The following is a 27,005-nucleotide window of genomic DNA, read 5'->3' on the forward strand; positions in this document are numbered from 1 at the left end:
TAATGTAAATCATTGTTAAATATTTGTACAACTAATATAAAATTGCTTCTTTTTTGTCAATTTTTAATGTTGTGATAGCATTTTTATTACATACTAGCGGGAGTACCCGGCGTTGCCCGAGTGTTTGTTTCCGGGACGGGGGGGGGGAGTTTTAAAAAATGTTATGGTAGGTAAGTAGGAAACATTAAACCCGGAGTCATGAGTAAAAGTAGGAAAATAAAGTGTGAAAAAAAAAAAAAACAAACATCTGCAATGTTAACAGTTCGGCCACCAAGAAAAGTCCATTCCAGTTGTTTAGGGGAAATAAAAACAAAAAAAAAACGACTACGGTAGGTCGGCACGAACGTGAAAATATAATGTGAATTGTCCAGCACGCTAACCACTACGCCACAGAGCATTGCAGCTTAGTTTAGTGATTTTAAATAACTTCACATGAAAGAACTACGAAGCCAAACCGGTGTTCTCTTCTCAACTGTTTCTTGTGAACGATCCCCAAACGGTGTTAAGTGGTGGCAGGGGGAGGAGGAATTTATTAGAGAGAAAATATTTTACCACTTCCATTGATCTTCGCCGATTTTGGCCGTGACTTCTCAGCAGAAAAAGTATAGAAATCTAAGATTATCGAGGAATTTGAGAAATAATAAGCCTATAACACACCTCAGATATTGTTCTGCCGTTTGTGCATATTATATTTGCATGAAATATCTTGATTTTTAATCCTATTAAGGTCAAAATCCGCGGGAAAAAATGAGTTCATTTTATTTATATAGAGATGATGTCAGATTTTTTTTTAAATCCAAAAAATAAAAAAAAGCTGAAACAATAAAATAACTATTTATATCGTCATACATGTAATTCCAAATAAAAATTTGTTGTTTCTCTTCCGTATGAATAAAATGTAATCAAAGTGAACTATTTTTATAAAATAGTATTCTAAAGCCATTCATTTTAGTAATTATTAAAGAAATCGCAAATATGATTTCATATTTAATGAATTTTTGCTTTTACACTGTGTATACAATTTATAGTTAATTTGTAGATTTTTTCTAAATACATGACTTATAGAGTTTCCTGACTTATGCTAACAGTAAGAGGAACATTTTAAGAAAACACATTTTATATAACATTTCAATATACACGTCTTTTATATCGTAAGTTTTTAATTTCTTTTACATATTATAAGTGTAAAATAGGTCTCATGAACTATGTAACATATGATATTGTTTATAATTAATCAGAAAATAAATTGTGTAAAAGCAAAGGCACTATTTTTAGTTTGATTCATTACAACCTAAAATGAAATAAATCTTTATATTTCTGTTGAAATTATTTCTTTTTTGATTTGCAGATTTAAACTCTTATAGAAATTCGGTAAAGTATGAGGAATTTGTGTGTGTTTTTTTAGATAAAAGCTGGAATAGTTTTGCAAAACAACTTGATACTTTCTGTAAAAGAAATTATGCTTAAAAATGTAGAGACTCTTTGAAGATAATGTCTATATAAAATGAAAAATACAATATGAAAACAAAAAAAACAGAAATACACAGACAGGAAAACTCGAGACATAAAGTTAGTAGGACTTCAATCTGTGGAATTAGCATTCTAATAACCACATACAAGTACAGAGGCAAAAAAACAAATTAATATAAATATTTAAACATTTTTTTAACAAAACTTAAGTTATGTACAAACAATTGTATTTTACACGAGGGTAAACTATCTTAAGATCTTTCAGTTGGATTCTTTAAAATGGTGGGCGAATGTCTGGCATCCAGTAGGATGCCCCAATCCCAGCAAAAACAAAATGATAAGAAAATTGGAAAACAAAGAGAAAAAAAACATTCTTGTCAAATTTGTGGAGCCGCATTTTCATGGAGAGACTATGTAAGAATTTACATGCGAACACACACAGGAGAGAAGCCATACTGTTGTCAGGTGTGTGGCTCTGCATTTTCACAAAGTGCTCATCTTCAAAATCACATCCGAACTCACACAGGTGAAAGACAATATTCTTGTCAAATTTGTAATGCTGCATTTTCTGAGAATTCTGCCCTAAAAAGGCACATTGGAACGCATACAGGAGAGAAACCATATTGTTGCCAAATTTGTGGATCTTCATTTTTACAAAATTCTACTCTACAAAGACACGTGAAAACACACACAAGAGATAAACCGATTTCTTGTAAAGATAGTGAATCTGCGTTTTCACAAAAGTCTTCTTTCAATATGAATATACACACACACAAAAAAGAGAAAAAATGTCAAGTTTGTGGGTCGGCATTTTCAAATAATTCTTCTCTAAAAACTCACATGCAAACACACACAGGTGAGAAATCATATTCGTGTGAAGTGTGCGGCTCAGCATTTTCACAGAATGTTCATCTTCAGAATCACCTGAGAACGCACACAGGTGAAAAACCGTACAATTGTAATGTTTGCAGGTCTGCATTTTCTGAGAATTCTGCTCTGAGAAGGCACATCCGGACACACACAGGAGAGAAGCCATATTCGTGTAAAGTCTGTGGCTCAGCATTTAGAACAAATTATTCTTTAAAAGTGCACATACGAAACCACACTGGAGAGAAGCCATATCATTGTCACGTTTGTGGGTCTGCGTTTTCACATAATGCTCATCTAATAAATCACATTCGAACGCACACGGGTGAAAAACCATACAATTGTCATGTTTGTGAATCAGCATTTTCAGAGAATTCTGCTCTAAAAAATCATATTCGAACACACACAGGAGAGAAACCATATTCTTGCCACATTTGTGGATCAGCATTTTTACAGAATTCTTCCTTGAAAAGGCATGTTCGACTACACACAGGAGAGAAACCATATTCGTGTCAAGTTTGTGGATTTGCATTTTTATATAAATATTCTCTAAGTAAGCATATGCAAACACATGCAAAAGATGATGACACTTCCTCCAGAAGGAAGTCCTCTGATCTTTTCAAACTTACTGAAATAAACTAAAATGTACCAGAAACCATATTTCTTTTACATTTCTGTTTATGTTTTTTTTTTACAGAATTATATACAAAAAATCACATATAGGTATAGGAAAGAACTCATATTTTTGTTAAGTCTGTGAGTCACCATTTTTACAGAATTCTACTTTAATAAAGAATATTTACTTACATGCATATCTATAGTTATTTATTAATTTATAGTCACATTTGTGTTTTCCATGATATACATGTTATTAAAATTTTAAATTAAATATGAAATACGTTTTTAAGTCAAATTATCATGCAATGTTATGTACAATAAACGAATAATTGTTTAGAATTAATGTTTCATTTATAGAGGCAATCTTCAGAACTTTATTCGTTTTTTCCTTGCTATGATGGTAATCGAAGAAAAAAGTTAGAATAGAGTTTGTGTGTTGTTCGTCTGTGGTGATATTTTTTAATGTCAATAGATTACACTTAGCACGTGTGATATGAAAGTCAAAGTAGTATTTCTGTGATATAAGCATTGTTAAAAAATTTAAAATGAAATACGTTTATAAGTAAAATTACAACACAATATTATGTAAAGTAGATAAATATTGTTTAAAATTAATATTTCGCTGATATACACCATCTTCGGAATTTTATGCATTTTTCTTAAATGGTTGTAAATTGAAGAAAAACAGTTTAGAGTCTGTGAGTAGTTCATCTGCAGTAATATATATATATATATATATATATATATATATATATATATATATTACTACTTTCATTATGACTTTAATAATTATGAAACTTAAATGAATATGATTAAAAAATCATTTTCTGAAATTGTTTTATAGATTTTTTATATTTTCGTAACATTCAATTTTTTTTTCTCAAATACTTAAGCAAATCATTGCTCATAACAATATATCAGTTTTTTAACTTTCGAAAAAGCTAATAAAATCTGATGAGTAAAATAAAAAAACTTTTCTTACAATTAGTTTCTTAGCATTTTGTCATGCAAAACAAACAGATTATCGAACACAAATATATTTATATCAACAATTTTACTGAAATGTAAAATATATTTTGAGAGACCAGAGTTTGTTAAAAATTTTTTTAATTCTTTAATAAAAAAAAACATCAAAAAGTTCAACTCAAAGTTCCGTATATGGGTGTGTGGAGGTGTTTACGCTTTGGTTGTATTTATTGAGCATAAAATCAATGAAAATTTCAACGTGGTGCATTACCATCTACTATGATATGTGTTTTTGTGTTGAAAGTCGTAGTATGTAGAGTCACGTCACTAGAAAAATGTGCAGTTTAAGTTCACCAAGCTACTTTTTTATAAGCTTATTTAATTTCACACTGAATTAAAATTTTTGGACTTTAAAAAGAGTTTTAGGGTTGGAAAATATTTTGCTTTCACATGTTTTTGTGAAACTTTTTGCTTTTGGTAGTGATAAAAACTGGGAAACCTAATGAAGCGAAAAAGGAATAGGGGTAAGCAATTAAATCCATTTTTTGTCCGAATAGAATCTCAAGTATCCGATATCAAAACTACCATTAGTGAAATGAAATGGAATAAAATGTAAGTCAAACGAACAGAAAATGGTTAACTTATTGAGCTCGTTTGTCTCGCACATCGATTGCTTAATTACAACAGGGTAAGTCTATTTTAGAATGAAAGCTTCACAGTCAGTGAAATGGTTCTTGAACTCTGACATAGGTCAATTGATTAGTCCAGGTGTATCATAAGTGGTAAGGTCCTACACATACCAAGATTTCCCCTCTCGATCTCAGTGCTATACCTCTTGTTTGGGCGCCTAATTCTACATAGGTTGGCTTCAACTCTGAACTAGCCATCATTTTCCAACAAGCAGATGATGCACAACGAGCCAGTTCACGAATTCCACTCGAAGATAGATTTAATAAAAGGACAGGAATCGACTCTGTTGATCTGTGTGCTGTAAAACTCCACCCCCTGAAAAAGATGTTGGAACTGACAAAAACCTGGCGTTCACGAACCTCATGGGAACTTACCTTTAAATACAATGTTTGAAATATAACTTTCAAAGGATTAAATCAGGTGACCTAGACATTAAGGCAGATTCAATTTTCAAATACCCCCCCCCCCCCCGAACATATTTAGATAGAACAAAAGTTCCCAGCGCAGGGAAACAGAGCACTTTGTGTCAAACTATTGGATAAAGAGAAACGACGATCTCAAAATGAGTTTCCTCCAAAACTGAGGATTTTCAATGTCGATCCATAGATCGACATTGGTAACCAAAAAGAGCTACAGCTGACGACTATGGACTAATTATTCCACGATATGATTGTATCTTCAGTGAGCTATCCTAAGAATAGAAGAGGGTGAAAATCCTAAGGAACTATTGTGTGTCCCTGTCAGTCATCTCCACTAAAAGTGAGCCAAAGATTGTCACTGGCAAGTCCTCCATAATGTGGGTTATTCATATAAACTGCGCTGTTGTTCCCAATTTCCAACCACATTTAATGTCCAACAGAAATATCTGCCTACCGCCATTTACACGTAAAAAAATCTACCTTTAGTTTTCTTTTACTATAATAAACACTCTTTAGAAAACTTTAGGGTTTATTCGAATGTTTTTAATATCAGATATAGTAAAATAAGATTCTCTTCTTTCTCTCTTCCTCCTAAATAAATAATTTTATCATCTGATTTATCCATTTTATCTTTTTAAAACGCTAATTACACTTTGTACAATAAAAAATCTTTGTATGTATTTATACATTTACATACACTCACACGCACACACACACATATATGTGTGTGTGCGTGTGTGTGTTTACTTTTTATGTTATATCTACTTTATTGGAATGTCACAGTAATGATCATATCCAAAAATTACGAAAAACGATAAGTAGAAATTTAATTATCAATGAAAATAGTTTTCAGAGTGAATTAGTGAAAATTAAGCCTTGCTGAAAAAGGAAACCGAAACATTCGAATCGTAACAAAAGAGGGAGTTATTATTTTCTGAAAACTAAAAATCTTTGTCTAATTTAGCAAAAAATTTATTTTCGTTAGATGTCTTTGAAAAGTTATCTCATTAATTATTAATTTTCTACCTTATCGTTTTTTTTTTAAATATGTTTATTCCTGCGACATGACAATATGCCATTGATTTTACATGAAATTCGATATTTCGAATGTTGTTTTTATAACGAAAAAGAATCTTCATTTTTATATTTATCTACCGAATGCCCTGCATGTGTACGAAGGTGAAGATCGGCTGGTGTCGATAAAAAGACGTTTATTCGATCTTTGATAAGGGAAGGATTCTGATTTTTTTCCTTTAAACAATCCAATGCAACAAGATAATTGTGGGAGGTGACATCCGTATTAGAAATTAAATCATAGGTTTTCCCCTTCAACTTGGAGTTAAGGAGAAGTAATTTATCCGCCTCCCCTAAGTTGGTGGTATATAAATCAAATCTTCTGACGAAAGTTATAAATTCGAACTCATCGGCCAAACGAGGCCCACTAAAATTTGAGCACTCCGAATCCATTCTTAAAGGCTGAAGAGATACAGGTTTCTTAACCTCATGACCAAACTTCAATTCATGTAATACTCCCTTAATAATCAACATCTCCGGACCAACCACTCCAACATCCAGCAAGACCAGTTCCTGAGAACAACTATATTTATTTTATTGACGAATAAAAAGGCGACCTTTCGTCCTTTAAACGAACATCCTGTGTCTGTCATTCTTCTTTGCCTATTCACCGTTTTCCTGCCTTTGTCTACCTTGTTAGTTGTTGGGTCGATTGTCTCTGGACGAACGGCCCCGCAACACTCCTTTAATTGAAAAAAAAGGGTTCGAATTACATTTTTCAAGTAGTAGCTTTGAAAAATAGTAAGTTAAATTATTAAAGTTCTGATCATCATTTTTAATGATCACTTTCTGATACACCTAAAGAACCGTTTGGTTTCGGCATTTACTTGCTTCCGCTTCAGTGATCTATTTACCTCGACATTTTTATCGTGTATTAAGTAACTCAAATTACTATTTCTTAAAAATAGGTCATGAATGGGTCGATAAAGAAAATAAATTGATTTTAATTAATTTATTTTAAGTATTTCATATATATTTATATTAGATACAGGTTTCTTAACCTCATGACCAAACTTCAATTCATGTAATACTCCCCTAATAATGGGAGAACATTTTCGGAATCTTGACAAAGCATCAACCTGTCCTTCTGGGGAGATTTCAGAATAAACTGGTCGAAAAAATCGTCCAATTTACTTAGCCACTTTTCTATATCTTCTGCTCTCGACTCAATCGAAGACAGTGAAAGATTTTTTTTCAGCAATTTCACAATGTTCGAAATACGACAGTTTTTGTTTGCCTCAGTACGGGCAAACAAGTATTTAGCAGTAGACATTATGATATATAAACGTCTCGTACACTGACAACGAATGTTAAATGATTATTCAATAAGGACAACTCTGAGTGTATTTTCATGTTAACGCAAATTTGATCGATACACATTGAATTATTAGTAATATTGTGGTAACGGTGCAGGGAACAAAGAAATAAGCAGCCAGGGTTAGGATGTGTCTGCTGCAAGGAAACAGTGATACTGGAACCTAGAAAAAATTAAATACGCGGCGAATATACTTATGCCAATAAGAGCGCTGTTGGGAGTCCAAAAATTGTTGATGAAAAGGGTTGTTCCAAATGTTCAGCCTCCTATTTTAGTTTAAAAGCTATGAAGTAATACCATTAAAACGAGATCCCATTTGTGCGACAGAATTTATATTTGTACATAGCCACCACCATTCTCGAGGCACACAATGAATGATGGCTGCGCATTTGTAACCGGAATGTGCTTTGTCTTGCTAGGGCGGTTCTAAAAGTGCAGCCTATGTTTTTATCTCAAAAGTTGAAGAGCTACGAAGATTTTTCTTTTACATAGGCATCACCACTTATCAAGGCCAAGAGGCCACTCAAGGATAAGGGTTAAAGAGTGTACAGTAGACAGTGGACAATATAGTAATCATTAGTAATGAAAATTTGGTAAATTTGATAACTCATATAGAGCGGCTCATCAAGAACTTATTTACGTTAGACTTGAACACAACCATATTGTAGTCAGCCGGAAAGCAGGAAAACGGAAGACAATTCCACAGGCGTGCAGTTCTAAGAAAGAAGCTTTGTTCATGGAATCTACATTTAGGTTTAGGCACAGATAAAGAGTGGGGAGGAATTATTGATAGTGTGTACAGCTAGACGAGTGTTTCTTGTGAAAGTTTGGCGAGGGGGGACCATAGATTGAAGCTTGGAATAATACCATTGAAGATGGGAATAATACCATTGAAGATGGGAATAATACCATTAAAACGAGCTTTTTTGCTCCAGAATTTATTTTTCTACATAGTTACTACCATTCACAGTGCACTTTTGCAAGCAATTCAATGACGCATCTCTGCTTCTGACAGTGGTTGGTTTCTTTGGGTTTCACATTGCCAAAAACTGCAACAGTGATATGAAACTGTCAGGCTCTGAATGCATAAGTTCAGTCATCATAGCAATGCATTTACAATTTGCTAATCTATTTAGGCCGAATACAAAACGAGGCTTTACTTTTGGAATTTATATCGTGGATTTCTATCAGTATTTTGCGCGTTTTGTCAAGAGAGTTAACCATTTGGCCTCCAGTTCAATCAAATCACCTGCGTGTGGGTACATTTCCGTTTTCTGCCATGACCCTCGCCAAAATTTACACTATCTAATCCAATCGCATAAAGCCCCAATATATAACATTAGAAAAACGATCAGAATAAGTTGTTTGAAGGATCCTAATGTATTCGTCTGGATTTATAATGACTTTCTTCATCACGGTTCATAGAACATAACTGGTGATATTTTTTGCCTTAATTTCTTCATTTTTTAACTTCTGAACTTAAAAGTTTGTAAAACAGTTGAGTCGAGAGAAGCGGATATAGAAAAGCTTTTCTTCTGTGATATTTGTCTCGTCATACTATAATCTTCAGTCTTTCCTATTGGCTTGTGCGAAAGGAAATATGCTGGAGTAATTTTATTTTCTTATGTCCATGCATTGCTAGATATTCAGTTTCATTGGCATCTGCAGGTGAGGTAAAACGTTCCGGTCAATTAAATCATGTTTTACTTATCATGGACGCACATGTTAATATTAATAAAGACCCTACTTGATTAATTATTGTGATCTTTAGAATATAACATCTTCATGCCGTGAGAAATTTGTGCACTATAAATGTTTTTATTTATTTGTGTTCCTCTACATAATCATCATATTTGTCTACATGGGAAAAACAGCTGTAGAAATTAAAGAAATATGTAACAGTCACAAATAAAGACCTTTCTTTTGTGAATCAATGCCTTTCCCCACTGAGTGATTCAGCCAGTTACTGACCAATCAGCTTGGAAGCCATTGATTCATGTGTCCTAAGAAACCTTTTAGCCCTTTTGGAAACCTTATTCAGCGAGCAAAGAAAACCCAGCAAGCAGCAAAAACAGTTACCTCTCTTCTCTCCTTTTGTCCCTGTCTACTGGACATGCTAGCATAAACTATTTTCACTGAAGATAACAGCTATCCAACTTGGGACTCCACAAATTTCTAATTTCTAACCCAGACAAAATGCAGCCACGATTTTCTTCCGTCAAAACACCATTACGATGTTTTGTTTTTTAAAAAAAGGGTTTCTTGTTTTTCCGTGCTTTGTGTACAACAAACTATCAATTGTTAACAAGCAATCCACTAAAAATATTGTTTTGATTAAATACTGCCCTGGATAATTGTTTTCAAATACTATATACTAACATATATTGAGCTATGTATTTTTGGAATCAATTAGTTTTAAAACCCCAGCAGGAGATGGAGGAGGAAAGGAACATGTAACAGCCGACACTCGCTACAAACACAGGTAGGAGCTACTTCTCACGACTTCGAGATTTGAAATCCATTTTCTCCCTGGTTTGTCCAATCACAAGCCAACTCTTTATCACGTGACAGAGTATATAAAAGGTGAAATCTGAAACTCTCAGTCTTTTTTTCTCGCTGCTTGCCCAGCAGTACACATAGCCGGGGCTTTCACCCCCAGCTGAACGTGAGTATTGCAAGCTAACAATGGCTCTCTTCAAACTACTATTTATTTCCACGTGCTGTACCCAAACGAACATTCTTTGTCATGCTAAAGACTATACCCCCACACACACCTACTCTTTTTTACCACGAGACACTAACCCTTTGCCCTGTCTCTACTATCGAACGCATGCTCCTACATATGTATGTACACGGAACACCTCTTTCTTTCTTTCTTTCTTTCTCCTTCAACAGTATCTAATTGTCGGATATCTAATCTTCATAGGAACTCTTCACCGCTACTATAAATACACGTGTGCATACAAACACTAAACTCTCATATTAACCTGTTTCTCTCTTGTACACTCTACTAACGAAGATAACAAAAAAGTTGTTTATTAATATAGAATGAAACTCCATCTCGTTGTCCCTTATTCAATATTTTGGTGAACACGACGTGATGTGAACACGCAGCCCCATTCCTTTTTGTATTCTAGAAAATAATTCCTCAGGCAGTACAGATAACGAAATTAGAAGAACTCAAAACCTTTATTGAACAGGTTAAACTGGACTTGTCTGAATTAGATAAATCTTTCAGAACGGACAATTCTACAGAAGGATCCACTTCGGGTACTATAGTTGCCCATATATTGTTCCACAAGTTCCCTGTAAACGCTAGAACTTTTCTTGTATCTGACGCCCAAAAAGGGACTAAAAAACATTTTTGAGAAAATCGTGTACTGAGCAGTAAAAAATGGCTAGATGGTTTCAATCTAGAATTCAATATTCTCCCTCAGTTCAGATATGTTCCTTCATCCGAAAATCATGCAGATTTGTTAACTAGATGCCTTACCACCTCTAAGTTTGAACATTTATTCGGCTCCTGTTGATTAAATCGACATACCATTGACTGGCCCGTGTCTCCTGTGTCTTGTCTTATTGATGTGAACAAAAACATCATATTGTGTATGCTCTCCAATTGTCCTTGTACTAATGAGAACAGCTTACCTATAAATATCGCTGAATATTTTTCTTTGATCAGGGCGATTAATGTCTTCGAGAAGGTGTTAAGGTTCTGTGATGGGTTGAAGCACCAAAACACTGATACCAACCATAGAGCTTGATTACTGTTCTTTTCTTATATGCAGAAGGAAGAATTTCCCTATGAATTGGAATACTTGAGCCAACCCACTAATAAGGCTGTTCCTTCAAGAGTATCTGCTCTTGGCTTGTTTATCGATAAGGATGATCGGGTGTGAACAAAGGGTCGCATTCAGAATTCTAACATCCACCCCTTTGATGTTCAATTCCCTATAATTCTAGGGAAACATCATCGTTGACGGAATCAGTATCAATAATCTAAGAGGCAAACTTAAATTGTTACCATCTAGGAATCAATTTAACTCTTTCAAAGTTAAGGCTATCTGGATTTTGGATTCCTCAGGGGAGGTAATCAGTGAAGAAATTCTACGCAACTGCATTATTTGTAAAATAAATTAACTCGATGTAATATAAAGCCCCCTCGGGGTTTCAGCTGCCCACTCATCGGGCAAATTTTGTTCACCCATTTAAAGGAAGACAACTAGTTTTTATCTTACCGGGTAAGTTTGCCGTTCATTCGTTGTGTCAGTTTCTTCTCTGTCAGTTAGTTTTGAATTATCTGAGATTAAATTTCTTACAAAACTCAATAATTAAAACTTGCGATATTTATGTTATAATGCAAGTAAATTCCCACTAATACCTTAAAGATTATTTTCGTTATAAACATAAAAAATCAACCTCGTTTAAAAAAAAAAAAAGAAGGTTTTACACTTTGGACTTTAAAGGTAAATTAAAAAAAAAACACTTTTTTGTTTTTGTTTTAATTTACAATATATTATTTATTGATATTTAATCTTCAATTTGTGATATATAAAACTTTGGTGAGTAAATTAATAATTTAAATTTTAATAGACATTTCAAAATGGGGAAGGGGGTAAATTAAAAAAAAACAAAAAACGTTTGTCTGAAATATTATATTCGGTGTCTTGGAAAGAGAATAAAATTTCACATTGATCCTGAAAATATCGTAAAAATTTAACCAATAGAAAAATTTTGATAGATTTTTTAAAGTTTAAAAATTGAAAAAAATTAATCGTAAAATTCAGTTGATCTCATTACGTAAAAAAAAAAAAAATGGCTGCATGAAGGCGCGCAGGCACTTTGTAAACACTGTTTTTTTTTTTAAATAAAAATAATATTTCTATTATTTTTTAAACAACTTTAATAGTTCATTTTGGAAGTATGTTCCATAAAGAAAATAAACAATCCACTTTAAAAAGAGAAATTATGAGATTTTTTAAAATATTTTATTCGCAGTTTCGGGTTAGGGGTGGTAAAAATCCCCCCCCCCAATTCTGATACACCTTACGCTGTGTTAGGTCGTAATAAAATTATCAAACATTTTTTTATTTGGTCATCATGCAGAAAGAGAGAACATGTTTCCTCCGTTTTACTATAGGTGGCGTTACTGTCTGTCCACCCAGTTACGGAAGCATAAAATGTATATAATGGCACCCTTGAAATAAGAATAAATGTTTTTGTTATATTTTAATTTTAAACATTTTTTTTTCTTTCGCAAATATATTTAAGTTTTTTTTTTTTTCAAACATTAATTAAAATATAACAAAAACATTTATTTTTATTTCAAGGGTGTCATTATATACATTTTGTGCTTCCGTAACTGGGTGGACAGACAGTAATGCCACTTATAGTCAAACGGAGGAAACAGGCTCTCTTTTTCTTCACGATTATCTTTTATTTTATTTATTAAATACTGAAATTTTAAACGCAAATAGCCCGCAACTTTTTAAATAAATTAAAATAAAGTATTTTTGACTAATTTTCCAACGGTATTACTATTACATTTAAAAGCATTAGAGTTGCTTCTTATGAGGATTTACTCTCGTTTACGCAACTTCGTAATATTTTGATTATCTCCCTTGTTCACTCTTGATACTTCTTATTAAAGAAACGTGTCGTAATGTTAGTTTAGCTTTAAAGCCCTTCACTTTGATTAACACCTGATCATTTTATTAATTTTACTTGTGTGTGTTTACAAAGAGAACAAATAAGCCGAAAGAAATACATCAAGGTAAGTTCAATCACCACAGAAAACGCTGTCATCGTTCGCTCATTTTATAACTAAATCTTTTGTTCGAGTTTAAAAAGGATTTCGTTGTAAATGCTTAAATTTGATACAACCAGATAGAATTCAATCGAATCAAATTTGATTTGTTTAATTACTTCTTTAGTCTAAGATTTACTGTAAATCAAGATCAACTCCTTAAAAATAATTACACTTAAAAAAAAAAAAATAACGAAATGTATTTTCTCTAACAAACCGTAGAATTTGGAATAAAAAAATATTTTTATATTGAATTAAAATGTATAAATACATCATCATTAGGTACTATTTACATATTACTCCAAGATATTATTGTAATGTATTTATTAATTGTAAGTGTTTTAATGTTTTAATTGAGAAGTTAGTTAGAAAGGAAGATCCTCCCAAAGATGCATAACGAATAATTGGGCGCTTCTACAGAATTGGGACAAAATAAACGGAGTTTTCAGATAAAAAAACAAAACAAAAAAAAAACAATGGTTTCAACTGATTTTTTTTTTTTTGTCAATTCTAATAAATTACAATGTTAGCTTCCAAATTATGCAACCGAAATTACCTGAGTGTTACTCAATTATTATATAAAATAACTTTAATCGTGTTAGCAGGTGAAAAATTGCCGCCATTTTGTTTAAATCAAAAAGAAAATTACCTCCCTTTTAACCCTCCTCTGTCTTACGATCGTTTTCATCAAATTTTATTTTTTAATCTTCTTTAATAAATAGTTTTCTACCTTATCGACTTTCGTAATTTTGTTATATAATCATCTTAAAAATACGAGGAATGCGTAGATACTATTATTTTCATGTGAAATCCAGTATTTCGATTTCCGAAATTTGTCTCAATAGTGTAGAAGCGCCAATAATTGTTTGTGTGTGTGTGTGTGTATTAATGCAGTACTTCTATTTAAAAAAAAATAAAATAAACAGAAACAGTATGTCGCACTTATGTGTCATGTTAAAATTATAAAATATTAAAAAAATTACAAAAAAATGATTGAGTAGAAAAATAATTACAAGTAAAAATAAAATTTATCGAATTATAGAATTTTATCGTATTTGATAATGATGACGCCTTAAAATCTAGGGGAAGTAACTGCAGTCTATTATTTTGACAAAATAAGTGTACCTATTTACTATGCCTCCCCACGGGACAGAGTTAGACACCAGGGTCGTTTTTTAATGTGGAGAAAATGTACAAAAATAAAAATTGTCTCAGTCGTGAAGGATTTCTCCTCCACCGAAAGAGAACAAGAAATAGAAGTGCAGCATCTGAAGAACAGATGGTATTTATTTGCTCCCCCACCGAGCAAATTAGGCACAAGGCCGATTTTTAATGTGAGGAGTGAAGGGAGGGGGAAGGGAAAAAGGGTACCAGCTCCCGAGAGGTGGGAAATGGGAGCTGGTTAAAGGTCAGGCATGTGGGGTTGCCCCCACATCTGGTCTTTGCTAATCATAGCTTGCAGCATCTGAAGAACAGATGGTATTTATTTGCTCCCCCACCGAGCAAATTAGGCACAAGGCCAATTTTTAATGTGAGGAGTGAAGGGAGGGGGAAGGGAAAAAGGGGACCAGCTCCCGAGAGGTGGGAAATGGGAGCTGGTTAAAGGTCAGGCATGTGGGGTTGCCCCCACATCTGGTCTTTGCTAGTCATAGCTTGCAGTATCTGCCGGAACAGATACTACACTTTGGTCTTGGCCAAAAGGCCAACAAAATATAAATTGTCGAATCGCTAATATGTATGTTATATTTCAAATTTTCAACTCGATCATTTTTCAACTCAATCATTTTTCGCTATTTCGAAAATGCTTACTAATTCCGACATGATATGCAAGTACATAGTAGTGTTTTTACCTAAAGTGCACTTTTGGAATTGGCTTATAATGCGTAAGCACATTTTTGCCTAACAACATGTTTCAAATGCGAGAGTTATTACGGTAATTTTGGTGCAAAACAATTTTGTAAGGTATAATTGAATAACGGTTTGTTTTACAATGCACAGAGATTAAAAAATGTGGCCAAAAAGGTTCAATATATAACAAATAAATGTTATCAAAAGAATGATAAGTTACTTATCTATCTATCTGGAAAGATTTTTAGTAGTTTTGCTCACTTTAAAACGGTTAATCGGCTCGAAAAACAAAGTGTCGAGCGTTTTTGTGAGAGCAAGAAAATGGCCGTGCTTTTGGCTCGTAAAAGTCAATGTTTAGAAAATGACTTAAAATAATAAAAAAAATATATAAAATACTGGAAGGAACCCACCCAATATATTTCATGGTAACATTGGATTGGGTGCGTTTCTAACAGCACTTTGTACATTTGTTTTAGTTTTAAATCCTTTTCAAAACTTATAATTTTATGAGACAAGAGTGTGGTTATTTTCCCTTGCTCTAATGTAAATGTTGGACACTTTATATTTCAAATCGATTAAACGTTTTAAAGTGAAAAAAAAAATCCACTTAAACAATTTCCAGATAGGTAAAAGAGTAACTTATCTTTCTATTGATAACATTTATTTGTTATGTATTTGATAGGTACGTGCAAAATGAATAGTCAATGCTCAAAATGTATTAAAATTTTAACTCCTCCCTTTACTTAAAAATTCACAAAAAATCAGGAAATCAATCAATTTTAATGAAATTTTCAGTAGTTATCATATAATGATTATTGAATATAATGAATGATTATTTTTTTAATTTTAGTGGAAATGTATTGTTGTATTTAAACAAAAAACACTTTAACTAAAATTATGGTTTTCAGTAGTAAAAAAAAAATTAATTTATTTATTTTTGCTTTTTTTATGAAAAGAAAGCATCGTAAATTGTAACAATAAAAGAAAAATTAATTTTTTCAGATGAAAAAAGCCCCTGATGTCCGTATTAATGAATTCAATATAACTCAAAGAAAAATGAATTTCCCTCAAACTACCAATATTATCATTGAAGTAAGCATTGTTTATTTAATATCAATTATAATTGCAAAAATTATTTCCTTCTTTTTTTTTTTTTTTTTTTTTTTACATTTTCACCCCAAACAAGACACATTGCCACTTTGATGTAGGGGGCTATTATCAGGGACATAAGCTACAGGGGTACTATGTGAGGAGTTGGGCAGCAAGATGTCGGTTCACATTACAATTGAACTTCTGCATGTCAGTACAGTTGGGGAAGCAGGAACCCGGAAGGGAATTCCAAAGTCTAGCAATTCTGGGGAAGAAACTACTGGAGTAGAAGGCTCTCTTTCATCTAGGGATCTCAACTGTGAAGGGGTAGGATTTTGCTGCTTGTTGGGTTTGTCGGAGGTATTTACGTAGAAGGGGACAAGTGCTTGCAGTTCATCGGAACATTCACCGTTAAAGTACTTGTAGAACAAGCAGAGGGATGCTACATTTCATCGATGGGACAGAGGCTGAAGCTTAGATGACAGTTCAGGACCTATCAGGTTGATGACTCTCTTTTGAACCTTGCCTAAGAGTGAGAGACTAGTAGCAGATGCACCAGCCCAAATATAACATCAATACTCCATACATGGGCGAATGGTGGCCTTATAGAGGTACAGGATACTTTCGGGCATTAGTAGCTTTCTTGCATGGTAGAGAGAGCCTACCTTTTTCGCAGCAGTCCTGGCAATGCTCTCAATGTAATTTTTCCAACTCATGTTTCCTGTGAACGTTAGACTGAGGAGTTTAACAGATGTACTTTCAGATAAAGAGTCTTTGGCCATTGATATTGATGGTAGAGAAGGTTTCTTGCAGTTATTGAAGGAAACAAGTTAAGTCTTGGCAGCATTGAATGTGACCATCCATTTTCGTCCCCATTCCACTACAGATTGGAGGTTGTCCTCTAGTGTTTCTGCCTTTTCTTTAGATATGTGTTCATTTGTTTTCTTGTGTCTGTTATAGAGCATGATGTCATCAGCATATATACCCATCTCAGAGGCAATTTTATCGGGGAGGTCATTTATGAATATTAGGAACAACAGAGGTCCAAGGATAGACCCTTGGGGCACTCCCGCATTTATATCATATTGTTTAGATGTACAACCGTCGAGGACAACCTGGATTTTTCTCTTATCTAAGAAGGATTAAATTATGTTTAGTATTCTACCAGTGATACCATATGATCTAATTTTCCTGAGGAGACCCTCATGCCATACCCTGTCAAAAGCCTTAGATATATCTAGAGCTACCACTCTACCCTCCCCTGCTTTGTCAAGTGAATGGTATATACGCTTAGAGATTACAGTTAGGATGTCTGGCGTGGAACGGGCTTGCCTAAATCCATATTTTTGGTCGGTCAGAAATTTAGCATCTGTAATGTGATGGACTAGAGCTTGGTTAATTATGGACTCAAATATTTTGGCGAAAAATGGGAGGAGGCTAACGGGGCAGTAATTTACTGGGTCAGTTCTTTTGCTAGAATTCTTGAAAACTGGTACCACAGAAGCAATTTTCCAGCAGTCAGGAAAGCAAGATTCATTAAAGCATTTGTTGTAAAGTTTGGAGAGAACCAGAGCTACTTTGTGGGAGCACTTTTTTAATAGCACAGCCGGGATTTGATCAGGTCCACATGCTTTTGAAGTGTCAAGATTTTTTATGATAGCATGCACCTGAAAAGGGGTGATTTTCAGATCGTCTAGTGTGGCGTCTGTCTGCAAAGGAAAGTCAGGGAGGGGGGTGGTTAGCAAGGTCCAGTGTGGAGTTGGAGGCAAACCGACTGGCAAGCATGTTAGCCTTCTTGGTTGCTGAGCAAACAACCTCCTGATTGTTGGATAGTGGGGGAATTGTTGATTGCCCATTATTTACTACACTGTTGTAGATTTTCCAGAAGTCACAGGTTCCTAATTTCTGTGCTTCAATGCGTTTTTTTGGTGGTTTCAGTAAATTCTCTCTTAGCTGTCGCTATTTCTTTCTTACAGTTATTTCTGGCATGCTGCCTTTGCGCAATGACAGCTGCACAAGTAGAAGTAAACCATTGGGGAGAGTGGGGCTTGCTATAAAACTTCCGCGTGGGAACATGTGCTTCAATTGCTGTTTTGAACCATTCAATGATCTCATTTGCGCACTGTGCAGCAGAAAGTGAAAAGATATTTTGCCATGGGGTGTCTGATGAGATCTCTGATGGCTTCCCAGTCAGCCTTTAGATAATATCTCGTTGTTTTGAGCAATACCTCTTCTGTTTTGACTCTAGAGTTTAGGGCGATTTCAACTATTATCACTACATGATCAGCATTCCCAAGTGAGCTGTGGGCATTCATAACACAATCATTGGGAACTGTGGTCAGAAACAGATTTAAAAGTGATGCGTGTTGTTCTTGCTGGTCAGAGAAACGGGTTGGAAATGTAACCATCTGTGATAGGGAATACAGAGAAGCTATGTGTTGTGCTACCAGCTGTGTCTGTGTAAGTAGAAAATCCAAGCCAGTTGTTATGGTGGACATTGAAGTCACCAAATATATGCACTTTTGCACTAGTATCGAGGTAAAGTGCTGTATCTATGCTGTCAGACTTTGTTTATTATCTTTTTCTTAGATTACATTTTAACGTAATTTTATATGTTAGATTCTAATATTTTCGTTGCCTGAATGAATTTAGCATAACACAATTTTTATAATCTTGAAAAATATTAAAAAATATATTTAATTTAAAAGCAGGAACATAGGAAAATAATTAAATCAAAAATTGATAAAAATTATAAAAACGTTCACAAATGGAATGTACGGCTGCACGGCTGGGAAAAAAAGAAAATCAGCGCTCCCTAACTCCCTCCAACTGCCTAACGTCATGTTCAGACAGCTTTTTGACTTTCTGACATCTTTGATTTCCATAGAACCCATGCTTAGTTTGTTTTCATTGTGTGAAACCAAAATCTCTCAGTTTTGGGGATTAATTAAGCTATTTTTTGTAGAAGGAAGGTGTTTTTTTATTTATTTAATTTCATATCTTAGGACTTTATGAATTATTTTGGAAATAAACCCAGAAAACTAATATTTATCTTTCAATGGATTTTTTCAATGAATTTATTTAGCTACAAAATTTCGTTTAACTTGTCAATTTCCAAATGTCACTGTAAAAACTTCTCATTATACCTTTTTTATGTGTACAAATATTTTTTTTTCCTTTTAGAAATTAACTTTATGCTTTTATCTTTCAAATACAATAAAAAGTAATTGGAAACCTACAAAAAATTATGATAACCCAGCTTTCAAAATTTCATCCCCCTATCAGTTTTCCACTGTTAATGCTCGTACCTAGTAATTGAATTTGGACCACTTTTTCTCATCTTTTTATTGTAAAAAAAAAACTCTGAATAGCTATTGTTTAACATTAACATTGTTTCTTATTGTGTTAATAACGTGGAAATTTTGCAACTATGAACTGTTATCGATTATCATAATTAAACAATTATATACAAATATATTTTATTTTAATTACTGGTTCTTGTCCAGAATTCTCCCTATATTTAAAACAAAAATAAAGAAAAATGTGTATGATGTATATAACGAAAATATCATATTCCAAAAATGGCGAAAATAGATAAGTAGTTCTATTTTTTATAGAGAAAGTCATTTTTAAGTGATTAATAGTGATTCATTGGCATTAGATAAGTATGTGCAAAATGACTGGCTAATTCTCACAATGTATAAACATTCTAGACAGTTCTTTCACCTCATTTTACAATTAACCGGAATTCAGGAAATTAATTGATTTTAATTAAATTTTCAGTATTGATTAATTAATTATCACAGAATATAAATCCATTTTTTTTTTAAATTTAGTGAAAATGTATTATTTTATGGAAACAAAAACACTCTTATTTAAGTACTAAAAATGCATGAATTTATTTTTCCTTTTTTATGAAAATAAAGCATCTTGGATGATAATAAAATAATCATGAAAATTTCAAAAGAAAAACAAATGTTAATGAAGTCAATATTACTCGAAAAAATTAATTTCTCGAACTATCATTAAATTAAGCATTGGTTATTCAATATTTTCATCAATATATATGTGTATATATATATATATATATATATATATATATATATATATATATATATATATATATATATATAATAGAAAAATCTTATTGAAAATTAATTCAAATTTCCCAAAGAATGTAAACAAGCTTGTAAAGACGGTAAAATTTTTTTTTAATTAATCGGACAAGGAGTACAGATAAACTAGTAAGAACTTATTCCGCAGTTTCAAAAAATGCAATTATTCTCATCAAAGGAAGGAGGTTTGCAGAATATACAATAGATTTTGCAGGTAAGTGCATTAAAAGAAACTACAAAGATTAATAAAATCATATTTGCATAAAAACGTTTTGAACAGTTAATGAAAGTTTATAAAGTTTCATAATGATTATGAAAGTAAATACAAGGAAAAATTTAAAGTATAGAAGGAATAAGGAGGTAAAATCTAGGAAGGATAGATGAAATCCAATAAAGTTCATTGAAAATCCATAAGAACAGGAAACAGGATTACAAATTTCCAGAGTAAGTTTATGCTTCCAGAAAATACATTGGATCATGGAGAAATAAAATTTAAGATTTTAAAAATCAAATTTAAAAAAAAATGCAATTCATAGTAAAACTAAAAGAGCTCAAATGAACATTCAAGGAATATGAATAAAGATTGAAATAGACATATAATTTGAAAAATATTTAATATGATTTTAATGAAAACAGATTCCTGAGAAATTTTAAATGTAAAAATGTCATATCTGCCTTGTACACACGAACGTGTAACAATCAACATTAAAATGTTTTTAATAATCTTGAAAATAAAAAGATATTGAAAAAATTAAGACTGATAGTTCACTAAGAAAAAATAATTAAAAAAATGCTATTATTTCTACTAACAATCAATTTAAAGAAGTATGAGCGGACAGAATGGCAAAAAACTAAAAAGTTTATAATTTTCATTAGTAAATAATCATTTTATTTTCAAATTTCAATTCTATTTTATTACTAGTACGGAATTGATTTAGCTTAATTTTGAATGAACAATAAAATTTAAGAATAAACCGAGTGATGTAATTGCTAGAATTGACTTTTTGAACACTATTTTACAAATCTTTTACTTAAACATCTAAGGAAAACATTGGTAAATGAACATCATCAATAATTTTAGAATATATTGAATAATTTATTGAATAAAAATTAACTTGTACAAAGTTAACTATGAAATTGTTTTAGAAAAAATAGAAAATCTTACTTGTATGCATTAAAAATATTTCAAATAAACAATTACAAATTAAATAATTACAGCAAAATAAAATTTATTAAACAAAATTATTTACAGTGATACATACTTTGGTTAAATCAGCAGGATTACATATATTGTGGATGTTTTTTTTTTCAACTAACCTGTTTTTTTAGTTTATTAATATAGAAGTTTTAGTTTTTAAAAAGTATGTACATTTTATTTAATTTGGTATATTTGTATTTTAATTTATTAATTGTCATCGAAATAGTCTCAGAAAATTGATAATTATGTTTTCATAGGTTTTTAAAGTTGATTCATTTGAACTTGAAATTCAAACAAATTTTTGTGCTTTTTTCAACATTTTACTTTAATCTTTAAGCCACATATTTCTATTTAGAGATTAACTTTAATTCGTTATTTTCTAAACACAATGAAAATGTAAACGTATACTAAAAGTAATTATGATAGCCTGTTTTAAGAAGTATAGGCGTCTGCTTCTTTTGGCCATTCTTGTCCATACCTAGCATTTGAACATAAATTTCACAACTTTTAGTTTGTCTTCAAAATAACAGATAAGACGGCTGTTCTTCAGTTTCCTATAAAATTTGATTTTCTTATTTAAAAATAAAACTACTTGGTTACTTTACATGATTTTCCCATGGGAAGATACATCGTACAGATTTTTCTTTAGTTTTATAGGTAATGTAGGGAGAATTCTGAACAGAACCAAACTTTTGAGTGGATAAATGAGATATTCCATATATTTTAGGTATGACAAACATTTCTTGCTTGAAATTAGTTCAAGAAAGTGGAGACAAATAAATTCTTTTGGCGATGTTTTACAATAAATGACAATAAAGCAAATACAATATGGAAACTAAATCAAATATATTGTAACTTTTTAAAGCATTTCTAAAACTTTATTAATAGTCTGAGTAGAATTCTTTTCATTATTTAGAATTGTTGCGTATTTCAAAAGAAATTATTTCCTTCTTCATTGGAAATATTTTTAAAATGAGATTTGCTGCTCATGTAGTTCGACTTTTAGGCTTATAATCAAAATTGTTCATAAAACAAAAAAAATGATATATACTTACGTGTTAGGTTTTAAACGGACAGTACACCGAAATTATGTAAATTCAGTTTTTGTTTTTACAAGGAAAAACACATTTTTATGACGAAATGTCACTTCCGCCATTTTCTGCTTACATTAATATTAAAGGGACAGAATTCAAACTTTAATTCACACACAGTCATAATAATAATAATAATAATAATAATAATAAAAAGTATATGGCACGTTGTATTGCTCATTAAGGTTCAGTTAGATTTTACAAACCCAATTTATGATTTGATAAATACAATTGGACACAGAATTTCATTTTTTAAAGTTTCTTGTTTAGTAAAAGAAAAAAAATACAATCATAACGGCCACCACTGTTGATTATATTGTGTTTGGAAGGATAGGAAAGGTGTCAATTGTTCCATTTAATCAGATTATTACACATTTTATTTTTAAAAAATAAATCAATCCCAAAACAAAGAATATTTTAGCATTTATTTTCTGTCCTTAAACTAAATAAAAAATTTTGGTCATCTTATTACCAATATGTAAAATTTAAATGCCATTGTTGAATCTGAAAATTATAATTTTGGAAAATACTAAAGCAGAAAATTAATAACGTCATATTTTAAAAAAAATACTTAATTTTTCGAATTAATTATTATCAACAAATTTTATTTTTGTCATTTCTTTTTTTAAATAAGTCAAATCGATTTGTCTACATTCTTTCATTATGTTTCTATTATTTAATTATAATTTGTGGGGAAACTTATCTCGGTATCTTTTGGAAATACATTTTGGTTGCAGGTCCTCAGTCATCAAGTTCAACTGTTGCTTGAAAATGACAAACAAGAAGACATTTGTAATATAATAACTTTTTATATTAGAAAAAACATAAAAAAGAAGGAAATTAAGTGAACATTTTTACATATAATGTTATATTTGTAGCACTTATTATAAGCAATGACCGGCAAACAGTTTTGTTAAAGTTCTCCATTCCAAGTTTTGTTGACTCGAATTGGGTTCAAACTGCTCAGATAGGTAGTTTCTGTATAACTTGCATTTAAGTTAGTTCATAGTTTGATTGTTCCGTAGCAATTGTTTTAAGTAAATTAATTTTTTTTAAATATCTTTTCATAAGAAGCAGTAGAACTACCGTGTATGTCTTTATGTACCTACAACTAAAAATTCAACAAAATAATGCTGTCTACAAAAGTGGTACAGGAAGCTGTAGACACTTCTGATGTAATAGTTTCAATGTTAATATGAAAATTATGAACTGTAACCGCATTGAGTTCAACTTAATATCAGTTTTCATTAAAATATTAATACTACATTTTCTACAAAAAACTATATGCAATGTACATATTGAACATGATCATAAACTATTCATGTAAATTATAATAATAAATTATTGTTGTAGAAAAGAATAATTCTGTAATCAATATTTGATATAATTTATGTATACACTAATGAAATATTTTATTCCTTAACAGTTGGCAGCAACAACAGAAAGAACATATATTATGCACAAACGCAATAGAAACACTATTCTGAAATGTGTCAAAAACCATTTCCAAGTTTTAATTTATGAATAACAATGAAGACATTTTAAAGAAGAAACCGTTGTCTTGTGAAGTATAAAGCTGATCATTTAACTCAAGAAACGGGTATGCATAAACAGACTAGAGAGAAACGTTATTCTTGTGATGTGTGCAGCTCATTATTTACAAGCAAATCAGGATTACAGAAACATGGACGGACCCACACTGGAGAGAAACCATATTCTTGTGAAGTGTGTCTCTCCTCTTTTGCAACAACAAGTCAGTTAAAGACGCACATTCGAACTCACACTGGAGAGAAACCTTATTCTTGTGAAATTTGCGATTTATCATTTCCAGTTATATATTCTTTGAAAATACACATGCGATCTCACACTGGAGAGAGACCGTATGCTTGCACAGTGTGTAGCTTGTCATTCGCAATAACGTCTGATTTAAAACGACATATGAGAACTCACACCGGAGAGAAACCATATTCTTGTGATGTGTGTCCGTCATCATTCACACAAAAATCTGTTTTAATGGCACACAAGCGAACTCACACTGGAGAAAAGCCATATATTTGTGAAGTGTGTGGCTCATCATTCACACAGAAATCTAATTTGAAAATACACTTGCGAATTCACACTGGAGAGAAACCTTATTCGTGTGAAATGTGCAGCTCAGCATTTGCTAACAAATCAAACTTAAGCAAGCACATGCGAATTCACACAGGTGAAAAACTTTATTCTTGTGAAGTTTGTGATTCTTCGTTCACACATAAATGTAATTTAATGACCCACATGCGGACACACACCGGAGAGAAACCATATTCTTGTGAGATATGTGGTTCATCTTTTACAACGACTTCACACTTAAAAATACACATGCGATCTCATAAAAGTTCAAATTCCTATTAGACAGCACTCTCAATTGATTCCTTTCTCTGTATACAAGATTTCATGTTGGCATTTTCACATGAGGAACCTGGGCATGATCCTCAAAATATCCAATGGTGCAGCCTCATTTGAGGTCTGTCAGAAATATTAAATTACCCTTTCGTTACCATTGCTCCCAGGTCCACTTTTACATGGAGTGCTAACACCTGTTAGGGATCTAGGGCTACCAGTTAATGCTGTCTGAAGACACTGGCTCTATGACCAAAAACACACCAAACATTGATGTTATTGTTTTTCTCCTTACCCTTTGCAAAATTAATATTCTGCAATGTAAGAAAACAGCAACAATTTTCTGCAAAACAACCAAACTAAACACCAAGAAATTTTAGAAAATATAAAAAACTTGACGCAAGTAAACGTTTACCAAAATTACTGGATTCTACATTAAATAACCTGAAAGGGTTAATATACTGTGAAAACAAAACAACTAAACCAAACTACATAAATAAATATTTCAATATATAAAGAATTTGAAGCATATTTTCCCAAAATTACTTGCCATTAAATAACGAGGAAATTGTTGTTATGCCATAAAAAACAACCAAACCAAAATTCAGCTATATGCACTGGTGGAGTATTTCAACGTAAATAACATATTATTCAAAGCTGAAATATGTTCCCCTCAGTATGGCTTCTGACTGACTCAAGATAAGAAAATGATGCAACTCCTTCTTCTTAATGATGCTACCACAAGTAATGTGGAGTTGCATATTCTACCAAATTAGACCAATTCCGGCAAAACCAAAGATCACAAGTCAAATAAATTATCACCATGTAAAGTGTCCTCAATTTGTGGATCAGTAATTTACTTGAATCTTGATTGTAAAAATTTTCCGGCCAAAATATAGTTTGGCAAAACTATTTTCATTTGAAAATGTTCATTACAAAAATAAATATACAAATGTGAACAGATATTAATTAACCTATTTCTGTAATGTGTATATGTCAGAATTTTCGTGAATTTCAGTTTTAACTAATTTTTATGATTTAGATTCTTTTCAGCAAATTTTTTTCTCTTTACACTTTTGAAGATAGACAACCAGCAATTTAAGGAAATAAAAATTGATATTAACAGTTAAGTATGTAAGAAAACTCCCTGGCTATTTTGTTTTATGTTATAAGAGAATGCAAAATAATTATTAACTTGTATCTCATTAATTTCAATGTAGTTATAAAAAAAATTACATTTCATTTTCCCAAGATCTGTATGAAACATCAAAATGTATATGTATTTACACTATGTTTAAAATATGTTTGAGATTTTTTAATGTAATGTACATTTCGTTCAGGTACCACAAGTAAATTTTGTAAAAATTATTTCTTATGAAAAAACATCCTGACATCTAAGTAAAATTATTATGCAAAAAATACTTGATGGCATTAAATAGTTTTCAGAAAAAATGTCATCTTTCTATTATCATTAAGTTGACATCTCCAAGTGGGAAGTTAAATAAGGCTTAGATATAAGTTATTATTTATTTTTAACAGGGAAGTTCACTGCAAGTCAAAACCCAAAGCCACTCAAAAAATGATTAATGAATATTGGATGGCCAGTGAGACAGCACTATGATTATTGGTAATGACGAATCTTAGGTAATGTTAGTTTATTTAAGAGGGCTGCTCAAGAGTAACTGGTTTCTGTTAGACTTTAATACAGCCATTTATAGTCAGCTGTTAGCCGCCCACACGGTATTCTGTTCCATATACAGCCATTTCTAGGAAAGGAGCTTTGATCATAGACTTTATGTTTGGTTTTAGACACAGATTGATAATAATAACTGATTTTCAATTGATTGACTTTTTTTTTCCACAATGCGAATTTATCAAACTATAAATATTGTCATATGAAAACTCTGATAACCATTTTATTCAGAAGTGATGTTGCAAAGATTTCCAACAGAAAAAAAGACAGACCTTTCATTTCATCAATAAATAGAAAAGCATGAATCATTTAATGACATTTAGATAATCTTACTTGTAATTCAATTTATTCATAATTACCAGACAAA

The 27,005-nt window shown here is 31.8% G+C and overlaps 1 protein-coding gene across 1 annotated transcript; it reads left to right on the plus strand.

The window, feature by feature from the left end:
• The first annotated feature begins 1,609 nt into the window (after positions 1-1,609).
• LOC145242813 (uncharacterized) lies at positions 1,610-25,097 on the plus strand. Its single transcript, XM_080105940.1, has 2 exons — positions 1,610-2,976; positions 24,112-25,097. Exons 1-2 carry the CDS (start codon positions 1,750-1,752, stop codon positions 24,955-24,957), a joined length of 2,073 nt encoding a protein of 690 aa, XP_079962066.1. The 5' UTR covers positions 1,610-1,749; the 3' UTR covers positions 24,958-25,097.
• The last annotated feature ends 1,908 nt before the right edge of the window (positions 25,098-27,005 follow it).

This window comes from Euprymna scolopes, chromosome 21 (assembly GCF_053919585.1).
Source record: "Euprymna scolopes isolate OS-2025 chromosome 21, ASM5391958v1, whole genome shotgun sequence".
Classification (NCBI taxonomy): domain Eukaryota; kingdom Metazoa; phylum Mollusca; class Cephalopoda; order Sepiida; family Sepiolidae; genus Euprymna; species Euprymna scolopes.

Excerpts from the sequence above, each read along its gene's own strand:
- LOC145242813 (XM_080105940.1), top strand. The coding sequence starts at position 1,750 with ATGGTGGGCGAATGTCTGGCATCCAGTAGGATGCCCCAATCCCAGCAA. Across the intron at positions 2,977-24,111 it reads TCAAACTTACTGAAATAAAC|AGAAGAAACCGTTGTCTTGT; the intron begins TAAAATGTACCA and ends AAGACATTTTAA.